Genomic DNA, 23,256 nt, shown 5'->3' on the forward strand with positions numbered 1-23,256 from the left:
AACACACGAATAATAGGCGTCTTTTTTATTATTATTGATTTTTTTTAAAAAAAAAAGCTGAAAGATCTTAATGATTACAATATTTGGAATAAATATTTTCTCCTCCTGTCACCCATCAGCTTGAAGAAAGGCTATGGCAGATTCACTTATTGCATATCCACACAAACTCATAAGGATGCTATTTTAAAAAAGAGCTCGTCCCGTTGTTATTTAACTGCCAGACAAAATTCGTATCTTATACCAGTTTTTTTTTTTTTTTTTTTTTTTTTTTTTTTTTTTTTTTTTTTTTTTTTTTTTTTTTTTTTTTTTTTCGCTTATGGATACATTTGAAACAGTGAAAGGGTGCATAATTGACAAAATAATAATAAATAAATAGAAAGCAGGATAGAAAACTTGATTTCAAATAAGCAATGATAGCAACAATCAACATAGTAAATACATAGACTATCATTAATGAAATGATCCCCTTTTAAAATCAACCCTGGATCTTCAACTATACGAAAAGCAATGTATATGTACGAAAGTGAAAATACCTAAAAAAAAACAAATAGAGCGATTTGTGTAATATAAAGTCTATTTTTGACAGGCCGGTATTTTAATTGCCCAAATCAAGTAGTCGCTGCTTTTGCGCAGTAAAAAGTAGTAGTAGATGTAGCTAGAATATTAAGGACATGAACAGTCTTTCACAAATTATTAAACACGTCCTTGTTGAAACTCAGCATTCATCTGAAAAAACGGCGTATAAACAATCAATAAAACAGATGGTGGTCTCAGTGTTCAGCACATTGATTGGCAGAAAAAAAGTAAAAGATAACACCATGACGTTAAATCATATACCAAAAATATATCGTAACACAGCAGCATCTTAAAAATTACGTAACAAATAGATGTTAACTAATCATCAAAAATAAACAAACCCATCTCAAAGGAAATGGGAAAAAAAGTGTTCAAGTTTCCAAATGAATGCTACTTAAATATATTCTCTACTGATTCATATGAAAAATGAAGGAATAGATACAAGTTTAGAGAATAATAAATACACTTTATGACCTGTAGTATACATCCAGACGATGATCGATTTAAGCAATTAAAGAAATATGCGTAATTTCCCCAAACAATTTTTTTTTTTAAAAAAAAACAATATATAAACCTTCCTATTTTTTGTTTTCCTTTTCATCTTCTTCACACAGTTTTTTTTTGTGAATAAAACAAGCATGTCATCTGACAATTTACAAGGTAAGTATTTTTTTACGTTCCCGTACAAAAACCAGAAACGCAAATGATTAAGTCTGTATTTCATTTAGACCGTAGTCTTAACGACAGTACCAATAAATCAACCGCAGATCAACAATCTGTTGGCAACAACAATGCTGACCTGAAAAATATCTCAGCTGGAAACACACCACCACTTCACCAACTGGGACAGCCACCTCAAGAGCTCCCATCGTTGTATCAATTGGCTTCATCAGCCTTTATGCCCGCAAGGGTTATACTTCCACCACTTGGTCTCCTTGCTCGCCCATTGGCTATTAAGCCCAGACATGGGCTATTTCCTCATCTACAACCTTGCCAAGCCTACAAACCTCAAGGTCTTAGCCTGGAAAACCTCGACCCAACTCTTGGTCAGGTTCACCCTAAGCCAGCTTTTAACCTGGTCGAACTCAAGCCAGATCTTAGCCATGCCAACCGCAAACCAGCTCTTGGCCAGGTTAATCTCAAACCAGGTCCAGCCGCTCATCCTAAGCCTCCACCATCCTCTCTTCATACTATTAATGAAGAAATGGACTCTGTGGCATCTGAGGGCCTAAACGTCTTGGGCACTGCTTCCCATTCTGCAAGCAGAGACCATTTCGAAGTTTCCTCACCTGCCAAGTCCAGAAAGAAGAAAAAGCCAGTTGTCGTTGAATCAGTTTCCGGCATTGAATTCACTATCCCCTTAGAGGATAATCGTTCTGTGTATGCTAAGCAGGTCTCTAAATCACTTCTCGGTTTAATTGCGTGTATGTCTGCCAAAGTGCCATTTAAAGTACATGGCAAAGCACCTGTCAAAGTGCCTTTGCGAAAGAAACACCCACGAGGTAGAAAGGCCAAGGCAACAACCAATCTTGAAGTCGTAGCAAAGCCAGCAAAGTCAGCTCCAAAGAAGAAGGTGATCAAGCCCACTGGCTCTGGTGAGTTATCTAGTACTCTCACGATAAGGAAGTCAAAGCGCATAGCGGCTAAGCAAGCTTTCCTTAAGGCCGCAGCAGAAGAGGAAGAGAGACGAGATGTAGCCATGTCCATTCAGCAAGTAAAAGAACACATTTCCATGGAAGCTGAACATACCAGACACCATGAGCTTGCAGAACCCCTTCTTGGTCAACCAGACAAGCCTTCCCAGCAAGCTGAATCGTCTCAACAACACTCGGGCAATCGCCTTAAAAAACTCAATTATGAAAAAAGAAAACGTGAAGAGACCGATGTTGGCCACTCCAATATTAAGAAAGCAAAAGGAAAGGGTAAGGCTTCAAATACTCGTTGAGGTCGCCCACCCAAGTTAACTAAAAAAAAAAGAACCCCCTCCCGTTGACTCTTCCGGGTTATTGTTATTAATAAAAACATCATTATAGTTATTGCGTTAAATGTTATGGGTTATGGTTGGGTGTCTAATTGTTAAAGTGAAATAATCATACCTTCTAGAGTCAAGCATTCCTTCGGCTCATAAACGATAGTTTGATTGATATAAATTTTCTGGCCTGTTCATAGTATAAAAATCCAAGCTTTCAAAGAAAGATGGTTCTGTATGCGATAGAGATGGGGAGTATACATGATGATACATGTGATTGTAGAATTTACCAAGAATTTACAGAGACTATGGCATGAAATGGCTTAGTACAAATATTGACAGTTCCACCGACAAACGTACCCCTTTTTTATGCCATATCGTCAGATTACCCTAAATATACAAAGTGAAATGCTGACGACTAATTCCTTAAAAAGGAGAAGCTTTATGTGTAAGAAAAAAACTGTGTTGTCCCAAATAGGTATTTTTTGGGAAACAACGTTTCTTTCTGCTGGTGTAATTCTCGGTTTAGACGCATTTGGTAGAGTGTAAATATAAACCCCCCTATGGGTGCTTTTGATAATAATAATCAGATGACTTACACAAGCATCATCATTACATGTTGCTTCCAATGAACCAAACGAATATGACATCTTCTTTCTTGGAAGTTCCCTGACATTGGATTGCCACTTGTCATCGGGATTGATTAGGTTATTATCATGCCTGAAGTGAGGGTGTCAGTTATTTTTTCGTGATTGTTGTCAGCTTTAACTGTGTTTAATTTACCAGGAATCTTATAGGATTCGGCCAACATTTTACCGTAGCTGGGAAATATTCTTGGGAGACACACCTATAAAATATCAGATATTCAATGAAGGAGTGGCATGATTTATCGGACACTGTTTCGATTGTAACGACGATGTTCTTATCTCGATTAATACAGCAAAATACTTGTTATTGCTCCACTAGATCGAAGGAAAGATTTCAGCCTGTTTTGCGGAACATGCTTCATAAATATTTGCTGTTGATCGATATAGACAACAATAGGCATCTTGAAATAAGGCAAAATACGAATAAGCAACGTATCGTTTACCCTTCTGCTCTGCAAAATAAGTAACAGTTCAATTGTGTACTTAACTTGGTATCTGAATAGGTTATAAGTATATGATAGTAGGTCGTATAACTCGGATGAAGCTGTGATCACATACATTTGTGTAAAAGGAAATGCAGTGAAGTAATAACTATCCTTTGTAGCACACACTCCATTGATTAGTGTTTGTATATTTATCTCATGAGCTACAATATGCACGGGCAAGGATACATGGTTAGTATAAAATAATAAAAATAGATATGCGATATTCCAAGTCCAAGTTTTATGCGTAAATATAAATATTACAGTTGTGTTCATAGTGCAGCTGTAAATTTCGATTGACTGTAGATGAAAAAAAAAAAGAGTGGGAACTATACGCAATGGGAATATTGTCTAACCCATAGTGATACAAATTAAAGGGCAACTTGTCAAAAAGTAGTGCGCGTAAGAACAAAAAAAGCACAATTAGATTCAGTAGATGGAGAGGTTGGGTGGCACAAAGCTGTGGTTGGTTAACTTTTGAATAATAATTTTTTTTTCTTTTGCTCCACCCCTTAAATATATAACGTTAATTTTTTTTCTTCTTCCTTCCTTTTTGTTGTTGCTCATCATCTCTTTTACACCATGACTGATTACTTTAAACTCTTAAATTCACCTTACTTTAGTATTGGCTCCTTCTTATTCTTTCAACAATTAGGAAAGTTTATCAAGTTGGATAATTATGTATCAAGTCTTCGACTTTTATACTTGGGTGTACAAGTTACAATTGTTGCTCTTAGTTATCTCTTGATTTACAAAATTAGACAAAAGAATGGTAAGTTTATTCATGATGTACTGTGGGGGAGAAAATTCCTCATATGTGAGTGTTTGGGAGGGTTCCTGACGAAATTTTGATAGATCAAACCGTTTTAAAGTATGTTGAACCTGCTTCTCAAAGTTGGGATGGTACCGAGACCGCCGATCAATTGATCAATACTACCGTTATGGGTAAGCGATAATAACAATGGAAGGGGATACAAGTAAAGAAGAGAATTAATGCGTTTTTTTTTTTTTTTTTTTTTTTTTTTGTACAAAAAAGATTATGACATTGCCGAAGTGCACAAGACTGTGAAGCAATCTGCCATGGGTATTCTTCTCATCACGTTCCTTCATTTCAAGTTTGGTTATGTTCAACCCTTGTTGGTGCAATCTATTCTTGGTTTCAAGACCTTTTTGATGACTAAGGAAGTGCGTATTCACTATTGGGGTTCTCCCACTACCGGTGACTTGAAGCGTCCTTTCCGTTTAGAAGCTCCATTTGGCATGGTGAATGAAAAGAAACAACCAAAGACTGACAAAGGCTCCATCAAGAAAGCCGAAAAAGCCATTAAGGCTGAATAAATTCTTATCTTCTTTTTTTTTTGTAATAAAACAAAAGAGATGTGTACAATTTTTTATTTTTTTATTTTTGTTCTCTAGGATCCTTCATGCTAAAGATCTTGAGGTTGCCTGCATATTTACCATCGGCGGTTTCATCACCAGCATAGGCTAAATAGTAATCACGAGGTGACCAAGCAACCGTGTTCATGGCAGCAGTACACTCAATGTGATGCACTGATTCTCCACTTTCCACATGCGACTATATAAAAGATGAATGAGTCTCCTTCCTGTCTATTCTATACTCTCTCATGATTGACTTACCACGTCAACAAAATGATCTTCAGAAGCAGATGCGATATATTGACCATCAAAACTAAATCCAAGTGTACGCACTGGCCATCTAATATATATATATATATATTACAGTGTAAGCCCTTTTTGTATCTGACACGCACACACATAAAACTTACGTAAGCTCCTCAAAGGCACGCACGCATTGAAAAGTCTTGGTATCCCACAAAGTCACCAAGGCATCAGCCGAACCTACTGCTAAATAATTGCTGGTGGGATCTGCTTCTACACAGTAACAATTGGCGGTATGTCCACGTAAATTAGCACGTAAATCAAAGGAAGGATAATCGTAGACGAGGATGGTGCCTTGACCTGTAGTGACAAAGAATTGGTTGTTGGCGTTATTCCAAGCAATTTCATTGACTTCGAACTGGTGCTTGCGTTTATCAATGATTTTATGCGTGCGTGTATCGATAATGCTGATCGTGTCGTTTTTATCTCCTACCGCAATGTTGGTGCCATCGGGACTCCAGCAGATATTGATGTTTTCACCATCTGTGGCCACAACAGCTGTGCATTTACCAGCTATATATATATTTTTTAGAACACACGTGTATTAGTATAAAAGAAGTTTGTGTGTTTCATCTCTTTTGGATAGGTTTACATCGTTGGTCCCATAAACGCACGGTTTTATCACACGAGGCTGTAGCTAATCGATCCGGATGTGTTGGATCCCAGTCTAATTGATCTACGCTGTCTGTATGTCCCTTTAATTCAATGGAATATCTAATATCTGTCTGTTCTTTTTCCACGTCAGTTTTTTTGGGCTATTTTGATTGATGTATGTCTACTTACGCCTCGGTGGGGAGACCATACACGCGCAGTTTTATCGACGGAACCAGAGGCCAGCTTTCTACCGTCACAGTTCCAAGCTACAGTATGAACTTTTTCTTTATGACCTTTACATTCTCTTATTTTAGACGAGTCAAACATCTTGTTGACCTAAAGTATAAAAAGGGGGTGTGTTTAATAAGACAAGAAATAGAAATAGATGAGTTGAGGTATTACATGCTCTCTGTCGATGCGAGCACCCTTGTAGTAAAAGTTTTGTTTCTTTCCACTGGGAGGACTCCAATCATACACGATCTTTCCTTCATCGGCATCTTCTTGATTATCCATGATGTTTGTTAAATTAAAAAAAAAAAATATTAAAAGAGAGAGAAAGAAAAAAAAAACCCAGTCAAATATTTTTAGTTTTTTTTATTCAATCTGTGCCTTTTCTTCCCAAGAAATAACCTTTCCACTCTTAAGCCGTTCAATGGCTTTACCGACGTTTTCAATATGCATTTCCAGAGGTAAAGAGTCTGGCACCAAAATGGGAGCTACGACTTGAGCTCTTAATTCCTCCAGATCCATTTGAAAAGCCTCCATACGATCGAGCATGACCATCAGTTGAGCAGCAGCCCGACTTCGACCCAAGTCAAAATTCACCAACAGTTCCAGATTCTCATTGATCAATGATCTTCTTGTACCTTTGCCACGTACCATATTCACCAAATCCGCTAAAATATCCGGTTTTTCTGATTTCTGGTAAGTTTTTTCCTGCATAGAAATCTCATGCACAGCATACAAGTCTTCCTCCAGCAAATCCAGTGAGCTCTGTGCTTTTTCGATGGCCAGGATCAACCTCTTTGCTTCCTTTTCTACTAAACTCATTGCCTGTTCATACAGCGTCCTTAAATCCTGTCGACTCGATTTCTTGGTCTCCACCTCCTGCAATTTTCGAAAGGTGAAGGTATTATACGTGATCAAATTATCAATCACGCCCTTGGTCTGAGCCTGCAAGCTCTGGATATCTCGTCCGAATCGTCGTGAGCGAGCGATATATTCTCCCAATTTGGCCTCTAATAGATCATGGCTGAGCAGGTTGGAATACTTGATCATCACTTGTAAATCGCGTGTCGCCAGCTCCACTTTCTTTAATTCGAGCGCAGAAATTGAGTCTGCATTGGCCTGCGATAGCATGCCGTCGTACAATGATTCCTGGAGTTTGACGAAATGTGTGAAATCAGGTACGCTACGAATGTAATGGCGACACATGGGTAAATACGTCCCAAGCATCGGCATGGGGCATACAGTGTCTAGCACCAGATCTTTGCAGGTTTGGAAAATGTAAGACAATGAGGCTACCAAGATACCAAGCGCTACAAGATATAACACGATGGGTTTAAGGATTAAGAGTGAACCCATAATGATGTCTTTATTGTTTTGCAGATTGACAAATGAGAAGGAGTCAGTATTTTTTTCGGTCTTTTTTTATGTCAGGGCTATATATATATCACGGACCACGTAAATACAGGACAGTGAAACGTAGCATACTTTTGTTTTCCGGTGGGTCTAGATCTACACTTGATCGCTTTAACGATTTATGAATTCGTTTCACCATCTTAAAAAAAAATATGGCAGAGAAGAGAGAGAAAAAGAAAGAAAGAAAAAATAGGTAGATTTTATTTATATTTGACAGTGTTACAAGGTTTTCATTTAATAGCGTGGAAAAAAAAAGAAAAATGCGAAAGGGGAGTAGTGGGAAGGGGGTGTTGGAGGGATGGAGATATACTATTATTAAAAGAAAGAAAATAAATGTTTAAAAAAAAAGGGTAAAAATAAATAGATATTAGTGTAGGAAAAAAGGTTTTTATGCTGCAGTGGGTTGACCGTTTGCGCCTGCAGCAGGAGTAGATGTGGATGAGAAACGTAAATAGAAATTGACAATGAGCGCTGCAACAAGCAAGACACAAAGTACAGCAGGACCCCAAATATCGTCATAACGACCTTGATCTTGACGATTAATCATCCTTTGTAAAAAAAGAAAAAGAAAAAAAGTTAGTACATTTTGGCAGAATGCAAATGAAATAATGACGTACCAAGCACGCTTCTCGAATCTGTATAATGCATAAATGGCAATACCGGCAGCTAAACCGATAAAGACACCACCAATGATACGAGAGATACTATCACCAAAATTCAACAGATTTAAAGCGACTGTGAGTAAGAGAGCACAGAATTGAAGCCAAGCAATAAAAGTACGTTCGTTAGCAAAGAAGGTTTTAGGTTCAACCCTAACTTTAACCTTCAAACGACCCCCACCAGCAGCGCCACCGCCTTTGCCCTTTTCGAGATCTTCTAATTCGAGAATGTCGACAGGTGAACCTAGTTGTTTTTTGAATACAATGTCATTGGAAGGCACTAAACGACCTTTACTTCCATTGATGCTATCTCCCGCCTGATAGAACTTTGTAGAAGGCGGCTGTAATTGACCCTTATCTTCATGGTATAGATCACTACTACTACTGATAAATTTGTTGGTGCTCTGATTATTGGTGGGGAATCGATCACGCGGTAAATGGTTTTGAGCGAGAGGTGGAGGTATTTTGGGAGTGGAAGTATTCAAGTCGACAAGAGAAAATTCTTCACGTTTGGTGGGTTTCCAAGCGCCCTTTTCATCTGTAATGGATCTTCTTCTGTTTAGTTCTTGTGCACCTTGTTTGGAAAAACCAGGAGGAGATACATCTTTGTTATTGATGACGGCTTCTTTATTAATGCGTTCCTTTTCTTCAATCATGGCACGACGATAACGGCCATCGATTAAGGGTTTAAAGCTGCGAGAACGAGTCAGTCCAATATTTTCAGCTCGGGGCTTTCGGATATCGACATTCATTTCGGAAAGCCACCAAGGTAAAAGAGCTAAGCGGTCCTTGTAAAAATGGCAAGCACCATGAAGGTATTTGGAGAATCGAGGGACTTCATGGACCAAATGACCTTCAATCAGGGAATTTAACCAGGCAGGAGGTTCCTGACCTAAATGAGTCTGCAACTTGGTCTCCAAGACGGCATAAGGAAAGCGCAAGATCTCGTGATCTTGGAGGTGTGGAAAGGGACTATCGATACCCACATCTTGACGACGCCAGTTGTTATTTAGACGACGAGGCACACCGTCCAAGTGATCTTCACGGATAAAAGTTAAATCAGTGTCGAGGGAAATACGTACACGTTGGTTGTCTGGTAACTGAAATGCAGTACGGTTATAAAAGACACGAATTACAGGCTCCAGTTTCTTTTCTTTCAGGGATGTCTGTACACCTGTACCAATGAAATGTGTATCCTTGATTGTAGTCTCTTCTACGCCCTTGTTACGCAATTCCTGTGCAATCTGATCTGCTGTGTATTGGCCTGATACAAACTGATTTACTCGGTCATCTCCGATACGGAAACGATCCTTGACTGAGGCACCATCCAACCACACTGCATGATGTGTTTTTCGTTCGATAAAAACGCTTTTTGAAGAATATGGTCCATACCTAGATTAAAAGGAGGAGGGGTTAAAACTTATTATAATTTAGTTAAAAATTCAATCTACACTAGTTGAAAAAAAAAAAGCCGAGGTTGTGTGTGTGTGTGTATGGGTGTGTGTGTGTGTGTGTGTGTGTGTGTACAGGTCCCCCTGCTTTTCTTATAAGTGTCACATTAATAGATTTAATTTTTTACCATCGAAAACGGATGGCCTCAGCCATTTCATCTCTCTGGAGACGACCGGTGTACAAATCGAAATTAGGGTTGTCGAAATAGATACTAGAGACAGCGGAATCCGAAGCTTCGAATTTTTTAGCCTTGTTAAAGATCAAGACGGGTAAATGTAACATGATGATGGCCTTGACTTCCGTGATATTATCAGGGTGAATCCAATATTTAGCTGTTGCGCGTTCAAAGGCGTTCTGATCGCCACCAGAAGCACTATTGCCTGGTGATTGTTTACCTCTGTTACGGCAGATATCATGAAGAGCAGAGATGTAAACAATGGCGACGTCAAATCTTTGTTTATCCAACGGCTTTTCTCTTAATTTGGTAACATAAGTCTTCTTTAGGTCGAGGCCGGTCCAGCGATCATGCTTCTTGAGCATCTTTTGGATGGCTGTGAAGTTCACACGAGTGAATTTGGAGAGATCGTTGACATCGAATAAGATGTCTGTGAGTGCTTCATCCATGATGCTGTAATTGGCGTCCGAGTTCATATTGGGGTTCTTTTGTAAGGTTTGGATGGTGCGTTCACAATAAAGAATTCGTGCGTCAATCTCTGATAGTTTAGCATTGACGAAATCGTATACTTTAGCGAGTTCGTTATCCAACAAGTGTACGAAATCACTCTCATCGCGGTTTGTCCACCCATGATCCAGCTGTCTTGATTTTAGCTCCTGCTTTAAAATGTCATATGAAATGTACGATAATCGCCATGGTGGGAAGATGTTCTCCTGTAATTCAAGACCGTATTTCATTTTTATAAGTTTATAAGGAAGAAAAAGGGAAAGAAAAGAAAAAAAAAAAGAAAGGGATACCAAATATTTTATGTATCACACAAAAAAAAAATTAGGGGGTTGCTCAGTAAAAAAAAATCATATCAGTGATGACAAGGTCAAGTGTAAACATAAAAAAGTAAGATTTTCTATTTTTATAATAGACAATACAATGTTTAGAGTATAAAAGAAGATCGCCTTGAGCATACGTTTATACTTTGTTGATACATTGACCCAAAATCCCCTTTAAAATCTTTTTTGGTGCCCTTTCATTCTAGCGGGTATCACTGGTGTAACACTTCGCCTTGTTATTATTGCTGTAACCGGCACCCGACCTCACACACACTATTTTTCTCTCTCTTTCCTAAAATAGCATACTGCATTTATTCTCTGGATGAGTGAACTATCGGTTTCCAACACGACAAGCAAAAAAAAAACTTATCTGTCAAATAACATGGGGGCTATTCCAACTCCTGCATTTCTTAAATGATTGTTCTACCTAACACACCTTAACAACAAATTCCCCTTTATTTAAAAAATGATGAAAAGATCTGGTCCTTGTGTAACGCATTATTTTAACAATGTTTATTGTTTCAAGCAAACCAAAACTTTAAAGAAATTTTATTTTTAGCCATCTTTTTTGACCCTGCAATTGCATTAAATGTTGAGTTGAACATAATCCCCACCCCCAATATTATGGGTCGTATTTCGGAATAATTAAAAAAGAAAAGAAATCATTTTCGATTATTATGATTATTAGGTCAAACGACAAAAAAAAAAGTTTATGTGTGACAAATAAAAACGCTTCTATTTTTACCAAAAGGAAACGCGAACCCTTCTTCTGAAAGTCGTACCTTCAAAAACAAATTGATCGACCAACCCTTTTTTGGGCAAAAGTGATTTTTTTTTTTTTTTTTTTTTTTTTTTTTTTTTTTTTTTTTTTGCTCTCAGAGTTTACAAAATGATGTTCATCAATTTGTCTTGAGACTCTCTCATTGCATAATTATTTGCCGCATCCAATTTAACTATATTATCATCTACAAAGTATTATTTTGTAAAAAAAAAAGGGGGTGGAATATTAACCTGTAATTCACATGGATTTACTCATTGGCGGGAAAAAGTTAATAATCTAAAAGCATGTGTCCTTGGCACTTGGACATAATAGGGTTTCTCATACGCCTCCCCACACCCCTCTCCTCTCTGGAGAATGGGTAGACACGTCTTTTTTATTGCTCACGTGATCTTTAATTTTCAGCGTAATCTTTATCCGTAAAATCTACGCGTCCATTGACATCCTACTTGTTCCTTCCCTTCTTCCTTTCTTCTTTTTATTTTTTTATATGATTAACCGTGTGTAATACTATATTTTTAAATAAAGGTAACAAATACCCTGAAAAAGTTAGTAAAAAACGACTTTTGTATCTGTTTCAAGAAACGCCAAAAATCAAAAAGAATGCTCACATTTTCCATTATCACAGTTAAGGCTACTTTTCGCTATCATACAGACCTCCAAGCTACCCGTAAGCCTCTATCTTGCGGTAGACCAGAATATTGCATGGGCCGTCGTTGGTGATCCACTAAGGATCTAAAGTATTGTAAGAAAAAAAAATTAACGTAGGTGATTACGTTATTGTCGAGCAATTGATCCTTGCCCATAAAAACACCACACTCTATCTATGGGCCAAAATTTAGAACCAGTGCGTTGATGCATTGTGGATTTATTTACATAGCGAGGCATTTGGCTACCTTAATAAAGTTATAGTTCATTGTGGATACATCGTGGACTTCGTGAAATTATTTAGATGACTATCTTAGTAGTGTTTATAAAATGTAAAAGTACTGGGTTAATTGATGCAAATGGAATTGGCTATACAGGCGAAGACGAACGTTTTTTGATGGAGGCGTCTCCCGGTGGGATATCTAGTAACCCTGAGTTGTAAATGTGTAACTCAGGATACTTTATAATTTATGACTGTTATGATATTATGTACCTGTCGATCAGGGATCGATGGAATGATTTTATATGCGATTTTATATGTTAAATTGTGCGATTCTGGTACAGGTTTAAAGAACATTACAGAGAAAATCATTTGTCTGGTATGTAAGGAGCGCTTAGCTGATTTTGTTTATGTAAGGAGCGCTGCCTAGATGAGATTATTTCTGTAAAAAGAACTTCTCACAAAAATGAACTCACTTGCTGGCAAAATAAATAGAAAAATGGATGAGATAGCTTGAGCTTTCAATTATTAATCGTTTAAAAAAATAAAAACTGTCCTTTGGGAAAAATTAAACCGCCCATTAGATGAATCAAAAGCGCCTTTTAGAAAATGTGAAGCCGTCCTTTGAGGACGACTGTATACGACATCTTTTTCTTAAAAGGCAGGTCACTCTTTTTTAGATTATGTCACACTGCTGATTTAAAATGTACGACGCTTATTTCTGGAAATATACGACACACTTTTTTTTTTCTTGCGACATCACTTTGGCAAAAGGTGTACACAAAAGAAACCAAAACAAGTTAAAATGTTATTTTCATTATAAAACTATCAATGATCATAATCAAATGGAGACAATTAAATACGTGTTGAACCCCTTCTCCCCTCTCCCCTCTCTCTCTCTCTCTTTTTTCATCTACTCAAATAACAGGGTGCATACTCAGCATCCTTCAACAGGCGCGCTCAGCATATCAATTGGAACAAACACTCAACAAAAAAAAAAGATTGGGGATTTTGGTTCTTTTTTTTGTAAGGGATACTTGGCCGACGCAGCCCAACGACACTTACAGGCAATGTCTTGTGTCAGCCGGTTAAAATAGTGACCCGCACTTTCGAAGGTGCTTTAGAGCTAATTGATTAGTTTTAAAGAGTTGAATCAATCATCAACGCATTGTGTTTGAATACAACAATTTTGTGATGTAAATGATCCCCCCAACAATAATTTAGGGCTGTCATACAATCATACGCTTTTTTTTTTTTTTTTTTTTTTTTTTTTTTTTTTGGTCTACTTGCTAAAAATATAACCCATCATTTTGCCCATCTTACCGCATTTTCTGTTGCCTTGACAACGCTCCCCCAAATTAAGCCCGGCTACATCTTTTTACTGCTTTCATCTTGAGCTTTTAACGGCAGTCTCAGACCCAAGGTTGCCTTTTTTTCTATTACAATTATTGAAAGAATGTTTCATTTCGGTATCATGTTTAGGTTTGCTATTTTTAGGTAAATAGATAAATAATAGATGCTTTTTTGTGCGTGTGCATTGCATACAACATGATTAACGCGAATGCCAAAAAAAAAAGCAATGATGCATAACAGCTTATGTCTAGCCTGAAATGATAATTGTCTCACATAAATATACAACCAAGCATTGGGTAAAAAGGGGAATAATTAATTTTTTATTTTTGTTTTTGTTGTGGAGGATCATTAGCAAAGGCTTATTTTTACAGAGGTTTTTAATCTTCTATCATTGTGGTTTGGTTAGGATGATTACCAAAGGGACTTGGGTTTTCCGGTAACGGTTGACCTACACGTAAAGCCAAGTTCACAAAGAGGGCAATGATCAAGACCAGACAGAGGACGGCAGGACCATACACGTCATCGAAACGCGAATTACCACGAAATCGAATCTGCCACGCTCTGTACTGAAATCGTAATTGGGCGTAGGCCGCCAATCCCATGGCGATCACAATAAAGAAGCCTCCGCTTGCACGAGAGATATGATCACCAAAATTAATTAAGCCCAACGAAACCGATAATAACAAGGCACTAAACTGAAGCCATGAGATAAAGGTACGTTCATTACTGAAGAAAAGTTTAGGCTCAACTTTTTTTTTACCCTTCTTGACGGACGTCTCGCTTTGTAAAAGTTGTTGGTTGTCCGTGACTTTGGCATACATCCAAGAGACCATACTCACATAGTTCTCGTCTCGAGGTTGCCCTTCAGGGTCGTTGAAATAAAGTTCCTTCATATCGCGCATTTTAACCACAATAGCACTGTTCAAAAACGAATCATAGGCATGCGTATAGGTCTCTTGGTGATGATGAGAATTGTCATGCACTGTACATGAAGAATTATTAAAGATCTTTTTCTCTTCTTCCTCCTCCCTTTCTTCTTCAATTCTTCTTTCTTCTCTTGAATGATGAACAGGTGAGGTATAATCAGGTAAAATGGGAGGTTCAATAATAATGCACTGTCCACTATGTTGTGACTGGATCGTCGCATAACTACTTTTACGTCGAATATCAATATTCATCTCCCCCAACCACCATGGCAGCAAAGGTAAGAGTTGACGGTAAAAAAGCGACGTACCATGCATGTACTTGCTGAAATAAGGCACTTCATAGACCAGCTGATGCCCTGACTCCACCAATTCTGTGAGCCAAGAAGGAATCGATGCATTGTTGGTGGTTTTAATTTCCAGCACGGCAAAAGGGAAATAGTTAACCTGATCGCGATCTAACAAGTGTTGAAAGTCACTATTGTCAAGGGAGTCTTGTTTGATAAAGGTCAGGTTGGTATCGAGTGAGATGCGTAAAGTGGGATCTGCAGTGTTGGTGTAGGTAGCTCGATGATGGTGACAACGCAGGGTAGGCTTGAGCTGGTTTTGTTGCATGGATTGAAAGATGGGGTCTCTAGGTTGAGAACGACCCGAGAGAAAATTGGCCACTTCGTGTTGTGGTACATGGATTCTTGTCTTTGTGGAAGAACCTTTGTTATGAACCCATGATTCCCCATGTATTTTACGCTCGAAATAAACATCTCTGTTTGTGTCTCCGTACCTATACATACAGCATAATTAATTATTTTACTATCCCGACCAATTATTTTAGAGGGTATGTACCATCGTGCACGAATGATCTCTGCTTCTTCGTTTCGTTCCAGTAGTTCCGAATACAAGTTGAAAGTGGTGGGATGATCAAAGTAGACGGTATTGATTCTATCTGTAGAGGTCAAAGGTAAATGAAACATGAGGTTTGCCTGTACTTCGGTAAGATTATCGGGATGGATCCAAAACTTGGTTGTGGTGACAGGCTTTGCAGGAGGAGACGCCTGTTTCTGCACGTGATTACTAGAGATCTGATGTAAACTATGGATCCAAGATTGGAACTGAAGATGCATATCAGGATAGAGAGATGATAACAAGACGATGCCAGTCCACTTGTCATGTTTTTTCAATATTTTGTAAAAGCCCGTGTCGTTTATTTGAATGAATTGAAGCAAATCATGAACCTTTCTAGCGTCGGATCCGACCTGTTTGATTTTAAGCTGAATAAAATTATTGACCCTGTCTTGTTCGGTGATCAGCAAGGTCTGTGTGAAATATACTTCATCGTCTCGAGACCAACCACTGAACTGTCTTGATTTTAAAAAATACTTTAGTTGGTCGTATTGGATGTATTCATTCTTCCACGGTGGAAATTGGTTGTCGATAAGACGTTGGCCGAATTTCATTTCTTCAAGGATAAAAAGGGAAAATAAAAGGAAAAAAAAAAAAGGTGTTAAAAATATTTCGCACATCAATAAGAGACACCCCTTTATTTAAGACATGATCACTATCACATTGTTCATTATCATTTCATGATTGGATACACTTGGCTTAAGGAGGGGCAATAGTCAAAGTAGTTAGTCTAGGAAGTTGAAATAGGGGGATTGCATGATAATTTTTTCTTTATTATTATTAAGGGTTTTTCCTCTCTATTTTTTCTAAATAATTTTTTTTTTTTTAGTTGGGTTCATGATATGTAGATGATAAAGTGTCGGCACGCAGATAAAAGTTCACACATAAGGCTGTTACCAACAAAATACACAAGACAGTAGGACCCCAAACATCATCGTATCTAAAGATTTGCTTATTTGTTCGTAACTGCCATGATCGGATTTGGAATCTAGCTAATGCATAACTATTATGTATATAAAAAAAAAAGATTAATACGGAAAAGACGGGCAAAAATACATAAACAAACTTACATGGCTAGTAAAGATGAAAGTATAATAAATACAGCACCAATAATACGGGATATATAATCACCATTATTTAACAAATTCAATGCAACAGTGAGTAATAAAGCACAGAATTGAAGCCAAGAAATAAAGGTTCGTTCATTTGCAAAGAACGTTTTGGGTTCAATTTTCTTTACTTGAGGTCTTGTAAACCGATCTGAACGTGCACGAGGTAATACGGCTTCACCTTCCGGCTTTTTACTGTTATTGAAAAACGATGGTGTGGAGTATTGGCCTGGTATACCATAGTTCCAAATACGTGAAAGCACATCCTTTTGCCCTGACTTGGCTGCTGCTGTTGCTGCTGCTGGAGGGTCGCTTGCATTATTATCCATCAGGTTAATGGTCAGATGAGGCACTTTGGACTTTTTCCCAAAATCCAGTAAATCACCTAGACTCTTGCTCTTGACAAACCCGTTTTCATTCTCGTGTAATAGAAGCAATGACTCACGATGATGTCCATTGACCAAAGGTTTAAAGCTCATGGATCGGGATAAACCCACATTGGTTAAAGGCGCTTTTCTAATGTCCATGTCGAAATGTTCTAACCAATAAGGATGAGTAGGCACCTTGTCATTAAACAGCATGGAAGCACCGTGCAAATATTTTGAGAACCTAGGCACCTCATGAACCAAATGCGATTCAATGAGACGAGTTAACCAAGCCGGACTCTCTTGACCTAAATGAGTTTGTAATTTTGTCTCGAGCACAGCATACGGAAAACGTGATACCTCATCTTGAGCCACCGAACGAAACGGATAATCTATGTCGACATCATTTCTACGCCACCTGTTCTTGTTCTTGTCCTCTCGGATAAAAGTCAAATTTGAATCCAAACTGATACGTAATCGTTGATCACCAGGGAGTTGAAAGGCGGTTCTGTTGTAGAAGACGCGACAGACAGGAGCCAAATGACGTGTCTTTACGGATTCTTGAATACCCGAAGCAACAAAATGACTTTCCTCTACTGCAGCTTCTTTCTTGGGATTTCCTTTGGCAGCTACACGTAAATCTTGGGCAAATTGGTCGGCAGTGTACTGACCCGAGATGAAGGAGTCCACTTGCGCTTCCTTCAATCGGAAACGATCCTTGACAGATTTGCCATCTAACCAAGCAGCTTTATGGGTCTTTCGTTCAATATATACACTATCATTGTCTGCATTCAGAGGACCGTACCAACGTAATCGGATAGATTCAGCACCGTCATTTCGGTTAAGACGTTCATCATAGAGATCGAATTGATTGTTGTCAAAGTAAACACTGGAGACAGCCATATCGGATTCTTCATACTTTTTCTTTTGGTTGAAGACATGGACGGGTAAATGAAACAAGATGATAGACTTGACTTCGGTGATGTTGTCAGGGTGAATCCAGTATTTACCTGTGGCTCTTTCAAAAGCGGTTTGGTCAGCGCCTTGAGCGTGTTGTTGTAATCTGGGGTTTCCATGGAGATGACAGATATCATGAAGCTCCGAGATCTTGACGATTAAGACATCAAACTGAAGCGAGAGTTTATCAAGGGGCCAAGCGTGGGAGAGACGATGATGGTAGTGGGAACGTAAATCAAGGAAGGTCCAACGATCATGCTTCTTGATGATTTTATCAAAGCCCGTGACATTCAATTGATGAAATTTGGCTAGATCGTTGGCATCAAATAAGATTTCGGTAAGCGAATCCGCAATGGTGTCAAAGTTCTTGGTGGCAAGTGAGAGTTCGGCGGAGTGGGTGCGTTTCTCGAGTTCGGTCAGACCGCGACTCACGAATTGGTAGACTTTTTGTAGCTCGGATTCGATCTTTTGAGAAAACTCGGATTCGTCTTGTGAGGTCCAACCTCGTTCGAGTTGGCGTCGCTTTAACTCGATTTTAAGTTGATTGTATTGCAAATAAGATGAACGCCATGGTTCATGTATTTTAGTGTTGAGTTGATCTCCAAATTTCATTTGTTGGAATATGTAGATATGTAAATAATGAAAACTCCCTAACTTTCTTTTTTGATTGCTATTGGTATGTTGGATTGACTTTTTATAATATATAATAATGGGTATTACCTTTTTTAGCTGCGAATATGTAGATAAAAAGAGATATAAAAAAGAGTAATAAACGTAGAAAAAGAAGAGATGTAATGTTGCACCATTCACCCTTTCCCACTTTCATTTAATTGCTTATTTCAATTTGTTTGTAAATCCATTTGTTATCCTTTATTCACATCCGGACTATTGAATGAACACATAGAAAAAAAGTCTATATTGACGTGTGCATGAACCCTCGGTAAAAACACCAAAGGGAAAAATAAAAAGGGCATTTTCGGAAATAATGTCAAGCAAACAAATGCCCTTTGTGTGGGTTAGTGAGGCAATTTTTTTGTTTTTGTTAGTTCAGACATGAATTTTTTATTAGTATTATGATTATGGGGTAAAGGGATATCTTTTTTTTTAATGTTGCGGGCTTGTCAAAATTCTCATCATTTCATCTAATTGATCATCAACCGATGTCATGGCGCGTTGATCGAATTCGTATGCATCTTCTTCATCACCAGGATGTTGTCCTTGCATCATTTTTAACAAGTGCGGTAATGTGTCTTGATCAGAATAATACACATTGGTCTCTTGTCGTCGCGGGGAACGTTTAGGAATAGGTGGCGGTGATCCAGGTATTCTTTCTTCTTCCTTGTCTAAAGTGCTGGAACCTCCCTTCTTCACAAGTCCCCATACCACTGTACCATCACTCATCTCTCTCAACTCAACACCTTCTAAATAATCACTATTTTCACTACTACCACTACTACTGCTATGTTTCGCGTCGTTTAATAAGGCATGTTCATCCACGCTCTTGAGTTGATATCGTTTTCCAGATGTCTCTCGAGAGACTGCAGAAGGCTGGTTTGTATCCACCACACGCTTACGTACAGACGTCTGTCTTACAATTTTAGTGGCTGTTACATATTCCTTTGTATCATCATCCAGTGAATGATCTGAAAGTACAGTATTTCTTGAAGGCATGGAAGGAACAGGTGGAGGAACGCCGCCATTATTTTTCAGCATATCATGTAACGAATCCGGTTGTACATAAATAATCGTTCGACGCACGACTTGCGCTCTCTTCTTTTTAGCTGCATCTTCCATATTTACCACTTTAGTTCGACCTGAAGAAGCTCTCGAGATCAAATTCGAAATGAGATTGGCGTCTGATTTTGTTGCGGTTGTACTGCGTGGTTCTTCTGTCTTTGCGTTATGTTGAATCACAGCCATGGCAGCACGAGACATACCAGGATCTTGTTTATGAGAAGAACTAAAGTTTCGGACCAACCCTTTAATTGAAGTAACACCACCATGACCAGCATGTGTCTTACTTCGACTCACTTGCCGTAAACTACCAAACAGACTTCGCTTAGGTGCCACTTCAGCGAGTTGCGGTGTAGCTGCTTTACGGTATAGAAATGAGGTCGGGTCTTGCGTAGCGTCTCCGTTAATCCAATCTAACGCAGCGGAGGTAACAGAAGGTTCGTTATCATCCACCAGTTTTAAATTATCCATACTGATTGATTTTCGTGCAGCTTGACGGGACTCTATGTCATGAATGGGTGTAAGTCGTGTACGTGTACGTGTCGTACTAGTTGTGGCATTGGATCGTATGCTGGTGGTGGATATAGAGCGTTTGACGGGATCGAATTTCGGGACCGAAATACTGGATGATTCGCTGAGAGAGGCTAAAGGTCGGATGGAGGGAGTACGAGATGGTGGTGGACTGTGTGTCTTTTTTTCTTGGTTTTGCATTGTTGAGGTTCTAGTAGCAGATTCACTTACAGAGGCCAAAGGTCTGACGGAGGGGGTGCGAGAAGGTGGTGGTGGGGTTGTACGCTTGGGAGCTGTATGGGCAGATGGACTATGTCTTTTCGTATCCTGGGTGTGAGCTGAAATTCTGGTCTCACTTAAAGAAGCTAAAGGACGTATGGATGGAGTACGAGAAGGTGGTGCAGTGTGCATGGGTGGTACTTGAACAGGTGTTTGATGTTGTAATTTATCATGTTCAAGTGGCTCTTTTCGTATGTCTTGTAAAACGGATAATTCTGCAGGAATTGATTTTATAGCCGATGTATCTATGATCGGTGTGTGCACAGGAGGTGAATATACATGTGGAGTGTACACAGACTCTGTGATCTGTGTCACCTCATCATCTAATATAAACAGAAAAAGTCGGGGTTACAAACAAAACGAAAAAGAAATAGCAGGGTGGTGGTACCTTTTTGTACAATAGAATTCTTTAATGTCAGAGAAGTATCACTATCTGTGCTACTGTGATCACTTTTAAGGGCGGGTAATTGATGGGACTTGAATAGGTCAAGAGAAGGTAAAGGAGGCGGTATAGAATCCATACTTTCGTTATTGATGGTCATCATGGACATACGCTGTCTTTGACGAAGCAAAAGTTTTTCGAGTTCTAATTCATCATCTTCTGTCATGATAATTCTGCTTTCACGTGGTTGAATCACTGAAAGACGATGGTCGTGTAAATCGCGTGCAAATGATGACAAGTCGAATTTACCTGCAGTAGGAGCAGGGTGACGTCTATTGGAACGAGAACTTGACTTTTTCACTGGTTTTTCGGTGGTAGAAAAATCTTGAAAGAAGTAGTTTTCTTCGTCTGAATCCTCTGGTGCATAGGATTCTTGGGGTGGTAAAAAGTCAGTAGGTTCTTCATCATCAGAGAAATCTAAATCTTGTTCTTGTAGTAATGATACAATGGATGGTTTTGTCTATTTTGTTATTCTTAATTGGTAAGGGAACAATGAAAAATAAAAAATGTTATGTATTACCGTGTTGTCTTGTACAATGATTTCTTCAAGCTCACCATGCTCATTTTCGACAATCTTTTTGATTTGGTTAGGCTTAGGTCTACCTCGTTGTTTACCACCAAACAGGCCATTGGAATACCTATTTTGGCTACGCTGATGTCTCCAGGCTGCCAACTCTTGGTATTGCTTAGTACCATCGTTTTCTGACAGCCTTTGTGGTGGGGGTGATAAAGGAGGCGACTCGGGTATCTCACGTAATTGTTGAAGATGTTGTTGTTGTCTCGTCATTTTGTTTGGATCTAGATCTTTGTTCAATTGAGGCAAGATTACTGAAGACCGAAAGTCATGAGCAACCTGAATGTCGTCTAATAATTGATATTTGCTAGGTGTTTCTATAACATTGGTTGCTGCGGCTGCGGCTGCGGCTGCTTCGGCCTCTTCAGCCAACTTTTGTTGTTGTCGCTTTCTTCTACTTTTAAACATACTTTATAAGAAAGAAGAAGAAGAGAATATTAGAAAAAGTTGGCCATAAAGTATTTTAATTAAAAGTTACACCAAACTCCTACCTGAATTTAACCTTTCTATGTGTGGGCCCATAAGCCTCTGTTTGCACGTGGTGAAAAACCAAGTGCATGAAAACCTGCTAACTTGTTCTTGAATATCCAACATTAGTAGACAAAAGGAAACTAAAAAAGAAAGCACGTTCATTAATTTCGTTGGGTTTTAATAACGGTAGTTGAAAACAAAGAAACAACAATGGTTTTATTAATTGTTTATAAAAGGGGGTTCGCAAATGTATATGAAAAATAAAATAGATAGTCGATTATGGTTTAATAATGTAACACAACACTAATTTTTATTTTTATTTTGTTCAAACAAAAAATCCTCTTTTGGCAAAAACTATTAAACAATAAAGAAAAACATTCCAGAAAACGGGTTGTCCCTCCATCTAATAAATTCACGCCATACGGTCTTATTTTCATACCTTTTGTTGTATCTACGTTGACGTAATATTACTTTTTGCCATTGAGAAGAATGAGAAGGGTACTGGAAAAAAAAAAGTGCTGATCTGATCTATCTGAGCATAAATGATTGTGTGTAGCATAACCTATTTTCGTTAGGCAGGAAAAAAAATGTTCATTGTTCCAGGCGAATGCAGTCAAAGATATATTATTAAATCAACCGTTGCTAGGTTTACCTTCTTTTTGTTTGTTTGTTTTTGCGGTTTTATCAAGGGTGCTTAGAAACCATCTTTGTTACCAAAAACACTGCAATTATAAAAGGAATATGATGGAACGAAATAATAAATAGATTAATTAAGCCCAACTAGGAACTTGATTGAGGTTTGTGCCAAGGGCGTAGAAAAACAATTGTGGTCAGTATTTTTTAGACGCACATTTAAGAGTAAGCCCCAAGCCATTTTAAGCACTTGATTTTTTTTTCAATTTGCGCCGAAAAAAAGAGTCCAGACGTTTTTAGATCCGGCTATATTATGTGGCATTGTGGCGAGAACAGCTCAAAACCACGTTCATCAATATAAACCCAGGGAGGACTCCATCTCCCTCGCATCTTATACATACAGATAAGATCTCTTAAAAGCAATTGTACCAAGCTAAAAATATAATTAAACTAGAGTTCTGATAAATTTCTTAAACAATGGCTCCCCCCACTTGTTCTTTGTAAGGCAAGTTACGCTCTGTATTTCCAGTCATTTTCATTTAATCATTATATGGTTACACAATAGCCAATTTAAGTATCGTTTAATCAGAATGTCTGGATTGCTTACAAAATCATCAGAACAAAATCTCAGATATTTTGAGCGAAATTGTGCCCTACT

The 23,256-nt window shown here is 38.3% G+C and overlaps 8 protein-coding genes across 8 annotated transcripts; 2 read left to right on the forward strand and 6 right to left on the reverse strand.

Annotated features, from left to right (window-relative positions):
- Positions 1-1,214: 1,214 nt before the first annotated feature.
- EV154DRAFT_603243 (uncharacterized protein) lies at positions 1,215-2,521 on the forward strand (the record flags this gene model as incomplete). The annotated part of the gene is made up of 2 exons (XM_051607342.1): positions 1,215-1,236; positions 1,305-2,521. 2 exons carry the CDS (start codon positions 1,215-1,217, stop codon positions 2,519-2,521), a joined length of 1,239 nt encoding a protein of 412 aa, XP_051456803.1.
- A 1,664-nt stretch (positions 2,522-4,185) lies between these two features.
- EV154DRAFT_511438 (inorganic phosphate transporter Pho88) lies at positions 4,186-5,059 on the forward strand. The gene is made up of 3 exons (XM_051601811.1): positions 4,186-4,446; positions 4,530-4,619; positions 4,711-5,059. The coding sequence occupies exons 1-3, from the start codon at positions 4,257-4,259 to the stop codon at positions 5,010-5,012; spliced, it is 582 nt and encodes a 193-aa protein (XP_051456804.1). The 5' UTR covers positions 4,186-4,256; the 3' UTR covers positions 5,013-5,059.
- On the reverse strand, positions 5,052-6,488 carry EV154DRAFT_511450 (WD40-repeat-containing domain protein). Its single transcript, XM_051601812.1, has 6 exons — positions 6,351-6,488; positions 6,138-6,284; positions 5,947-6,079; positions 5,462-5,867; positions 5,313-5,391; positions 5,052-5,250 (listed from the first exon to the last, which is right to left on the reverse strand). The coding sequence occupies exons 1-6, from the start codon at positions 6,459-6,461 to the stop codon at positions 5,074-5,076; spliced, it is 1,053 nt and encodes a 350-aa protein (XP_051456805.1). The 5' UTR covers positions 6,462-6,488; the 3' UTR covers positions 5,052-5,073.
- Positions 6,489-6,539: 51 nt separating this feature from the next.
- EV154DRAFT_251252 (uncharacterized protein) lies at positions 6,540-7,754 on the reverse strand (the record flags this gene model as incomplete). The annotated part of the gene is made up of 1 exon (XM_051594613.1): positions 6,540-7,754. The coding sequence occupies exon 1, from the start codon at positions 7,530-7,532 to the stop codon at positions 6,543-6,545; it is 990 nt and encodes a 329-aa protein (XP_051456806.1). The 5' UTR covers positions 7,533-7,754.
- Positions 7,742-10,702, reverse strand: EV154DRAFT_511454 (VTC domain-containing protein). The gene is made up of 3 exons (XM_051601813.1): positions 9,828-10,702; positions 8,207-9,640; positions 7,742-8,137 (listed from the first exon to the last, which is right to left on the reverse strand). Exons 1-3 carry the CDS (start codon positions 10,610-10,612, stop codon positions 7,978-7,980), a joined length of 2,379 nt encoding a protein of 792 aa, XP_051456807.1. The 5' UTR covers positions 10,613-10,702; the 3' UTR covers positions 7,742-7,977.
- A 3,303-nt stretch (positions 10,703-14,005) lies between these two features.
- Positions 14,006-16,119, reverse strand: EV154DRAFT_511457 (VTC domain-containing protein). Its single transcript, XM_051601814.1, has 2 exons — positions 15,468-16,119; positions 14,006-15,405 (listed from the first exon to the last, which is right to left on the reverse strand). The coding sequence occupies exons 1-2, from the start codon at positions 16,076-16,078 to the stop codon at positions 14,079-14,081; spliced, it is 1,938 nt and encodes a 645-aa protein (XP_051456808.1). The 5' UTR covers positions 16,079-16,119; the 3' UTR covers positions 14,006-14,078.
- A 197-nt stretch (positions 16,120-16,316) lies between these two features.
- EV154DRAFT_544096 (VTC domain-containing protein) lies at positions 16,317-18,567 on the reverse strand (the record flags this gene model as incomplete). Its single annotated transcript, XM_051604580.1, has 2 exons — positions 16,317-16,527; positions 16,595-18,567. The coding sequence occupies 2 exons, from the start codon at positions 18,565-18,567 to the stop codon at positions 16,350-16,352; spliced, it is 2,151 nt and encodes a 716-aa protein (XP_051456809.1). The 3' UTR covers positions 16,317-16,349.
- A 492-nt stretch (positions 18,568-19,059) lies between these two features.
- On the reverse strand, positions 19,060-21,902 carry EV154DRAFT_422065 (uncharacterized protein; the record flags this gene model as incomplete). The annotated part of the gene is made up of 4 exons (XM_051596071.1): positions 19,060-20,723; positions 20,930-21,319; positions 21,476-21,622; positions 21,674-21,902. 4 exons carry the CDS (start codon positions 21,900-21,902, stop codon positions 19,060-19,062), a joined length of 2,430 nt encoding a protein of 809 aa, XP_051456810.1.
- Positions 21,903-23,256: the final 1,354 nt, after the last annotated feature.

Source organism: Mucor mucedo, assembly GCF_025094135.1.
Source record: "Mucor mucedo strain NRRL 3635 chromosome Unknown EV154scaffold_56, whole genome shotgun sequence".
In the NCBI taxonomy this organism is placed as follows: Eukaryota; Fungi; Mucoromycota; class Mucoromycetes; order Mucorales; family Mucoraceae; genus Mucor; species Mucor mucedo.